The sequence below is a fragment of the Elephantulus edwardii genome, unplaced genomic scaffold, assembly GCF_000299155.1.
Source record: "Elephantulus edwardii isolate Elephantulus edwardi_28Jun2011 unplaced genomic scaffold, EleEdw1.0 scaffold00315, whole genome shotgun sequence".
NCBI lineage: Eukaryota > Metazoa > Chordata > Mammalia > Macroscelidea > Macroscelididae > Elephantulus > Elephantulus edwardii.
The window spans coordinates 1,605,260-1,607,905 of record NW_006400065.1 but is presented as its reverse complement, the minus strand read 5'-3'; the positions used below and the strand labels follow the sequence as shown (position 1 = coordinate 1,607,905).

General features: G+C 57.4%; 1 protein-coding gene across 1 annotated transcript; it reads left to right on the top strand.

Annotated features, from left to right (window-relative positions):
• The first annotated feature begins 521 nt into the window (after window positions 1-521).
• Window positions 522-1,849, top strand: GPR4 (G protein-coupled receptor 4). The gene has a single exon (XM_006901238.1). It carries the CDS (start codon window positions 758-760, stop codon window positions 1,847-1,849), a length of 1,092 nt encoding a protein of 363 aa, XP_006901300.1. The 5' UTR covers window positions 522-757.
• Window positions 1,850-2,646: the final 797 nt, after the last annotated feature.

The window sequence follows — 2,646 nt, the reverse complement described above, 5'->3', positions numbered from 1 at the left end:
GTGTGCGACCACCTCATCCCAGCTTTCCACCCCTCAACCGGACCAAACCAGAGCCCTGCCCTTCCCCCGTCAAGTTCCTCTCTCCTTCCCATGATCTAGCCCTTACTCACCTCCTTCCTGTTTAAAAAAAAATCCTTTCCCCTCTTTCTCCCTGTGGGGACACATTCTAGCCCTCACACTATTCATTGGTTGGTTCACTTTATTTCCTTAGTTCTTACTGGAACTCCAGGCACCCCCACCCACCCTGCCCCCATGTCGTGTCTTCCTTTCAACACCCCCAGCTGTATGTAGTCCATCCTATCTCAACACATTTCCGTGTATTTCCAGTTGTTTCTAGAACATTCCACCCCACCAGTCCTCCAACAAGATCACACTGATTTCCAACAAATAAATACCCCTCTCTCTCAACATTGTTTCTGCTGTTACCCTCCTCTCCTCTATAGAGCCTCACCTTGGCCAGTTTTTGGGTTGTTCCATTCCCCCCTCACCCATGTTCTGATTGGCTCTCTGGATAACTTCTTGACTAACCTCTTTATTAACTCCACCAGCCCCCAAATCTCCCTGCATCCTTTCCTCCACTTCTCCTCCAGCTCTGTCCTGCTTGCCCCAGGATCAAGCCCAACGTGATCTTCACCCAGGTGCCTGGGTCCTGCTATGTTCCTCCCCTGAGCCTCCAAGGAGGGGGCTCAGGGGGCCCGATGGCCTCCCGCCTCCCGCATCCCCACCGCCCCCGCGGGCCAGGGGAAGGGCCACGACGATGGGCAACGGCACATGGGAGGGCTGCCATGTGGACTCGCGCGTGGACCACCTCTTCCCGCCCTCGCTCTACATCTTCGTCATCGGAGTAGGGCTGCCCACCAACTGCCTGGCCCTGTGGGCGGCCTACCGCCAGGTGCGCCAACGCAACGAGCTGGGGGTGTACCTGATGAACCTGAGCATCGCCGACCTGCTGTACATCTGCACGCTGCCGCTCTGGGTGGACTACTTCCTGCACCACGACAACTGGATCCACGGCCCCGGCTCGTGCAAGCTCTTCGGCTTCGTCTTTTACACCAACATCTACATCAGCATCGCCTTCCTCTGCTGCATCTCCGTGGACCGCTACCTGGCCGTGGCCCACCCGCTGCGCTTCGCGCGCCTGCGCCGCGTCAAGACGGCCGTGGCCGTGAGCTCCGTGGTCTGGGCCACCGAGCTGGGCGCCAACTCGGCTCCCCTGTTCCACGACGAGCTCTTCCGTGATCGCTACAACCACACCTTCTGCTTCGAGAAGTTCCCCATGGAGGGCTGGGTGGCCTGGATGAACCTCTACCGCGTCTTTGTGGGCTTCCTCTTCCCCTGGGCCCTCATGCTGCTGTCCTACCGGGGCATCCTGCGCGCCGTGCGGAGCAGCGTGTCCACCGAGCGCCAGGAGAAGGCCAAGATCAAGCGGCTGGCGCTCAGCCTCATCGCCATCGTGCTGGTGTGCTTCGCGCCCTACCACGTCCTCCTGCTGTCCCGCAGTGCCGTCTACCTGGGCCGGCCCTGGGACTGCGGCTTCGAGGAGCGCGTCTTCTCGGCCTACCACAGCTCGCTGGCCTTCACCAGCCTCAACTGCGTGGCCGACCCCATCCTCTACTGCCTGGTCAACGAGGGCGCGCGCAGCGACGTGGCCAAGGCCCTGCACAACCTGCTGCGCTTCCTGGCCAGCGACAAGCCCCAGGAGATGGCCAACGCCTCGCTCACCCTGGACACCCCGCTGACGTCCAAGAGGAACAGCATGGCCAAGGCCCTGGGGGCCAGCTGGGTGGCGGCACCGCCCTCCCAGGGGGACCAGGTGCAGCTGAAGGTGCTGTCGCCGGTGGCGCAGTGAGCCCTTGTCACCATCAGCTCCCGTCCTTCCATGGTTGGTCCCCTCCCTCCTGATCAGGTGTATGCATATTACATGTAAATATGATCGTGTTAATATTCATGAGAATACAAGAAACTCGGAAAAATGTGAGGTGAGTGTTGTCACTGGTTCACCATCATTGCTTATTGGGGGGCAGTGACTCCACCATAGCCCCCTTAACAAGTCTTTTTTACTGAGTGGTTCTGGGGACAGAGTGGTGACCAACTGAGACAGCATCTACCTTCTTGGGGCTCTGTCCACTGGTGGGGGGTGGGGGAGACGGGAAAGGGGAGCCCAGAGGGCTGAGGGAGTTCAAAGGAGTGGGCTGTCCCAGCCTGTGAATCAGGGAGGGCTGCCTGGATGTGGGAATGAGTAAATGGAATCAATTGTTTGGTTTCAATTAAATAAAGATGAAAATAGAATCAAGTCAGACTTGTTTTCCACAAGGGAAAGTCCTTGACTCAGTGGGAGGGTGGAAGTGGATGGTTGCTGAGCCTGGAAGGTTCATTTTTGCCTGTGGGGAACCCCTTGTTACATGGTACAAAAAGATTGAGAGGGAACAACCTGAATCTCTGGATAGACTGCATTCTTCAAGTCAGGACAGACTTTCTCTCAGGTGAATGTTGGTGTCTGAATGAAGGCAATCAGGGAAGACTGCCTGTAGGAGGGCTAAGCAGGGCTAGTCTCGGAAGGGAGCTTGGGCTATTTGTTTGGGATTAGTTATTACATTGTTGTTAAGTACCATACACTCAGTACTGACCCACAGTTGACCCTCTCTC

Bases quoted from the DNA above. Each gene is read 5' to 3' on its own strand.
- GPR4 (XM_006901238.1), top strand. From the start codon at position 758: ATGGGCAACGGCACATGGGAGGGCTGCCATGTGGACTCGCGCGTGGAC.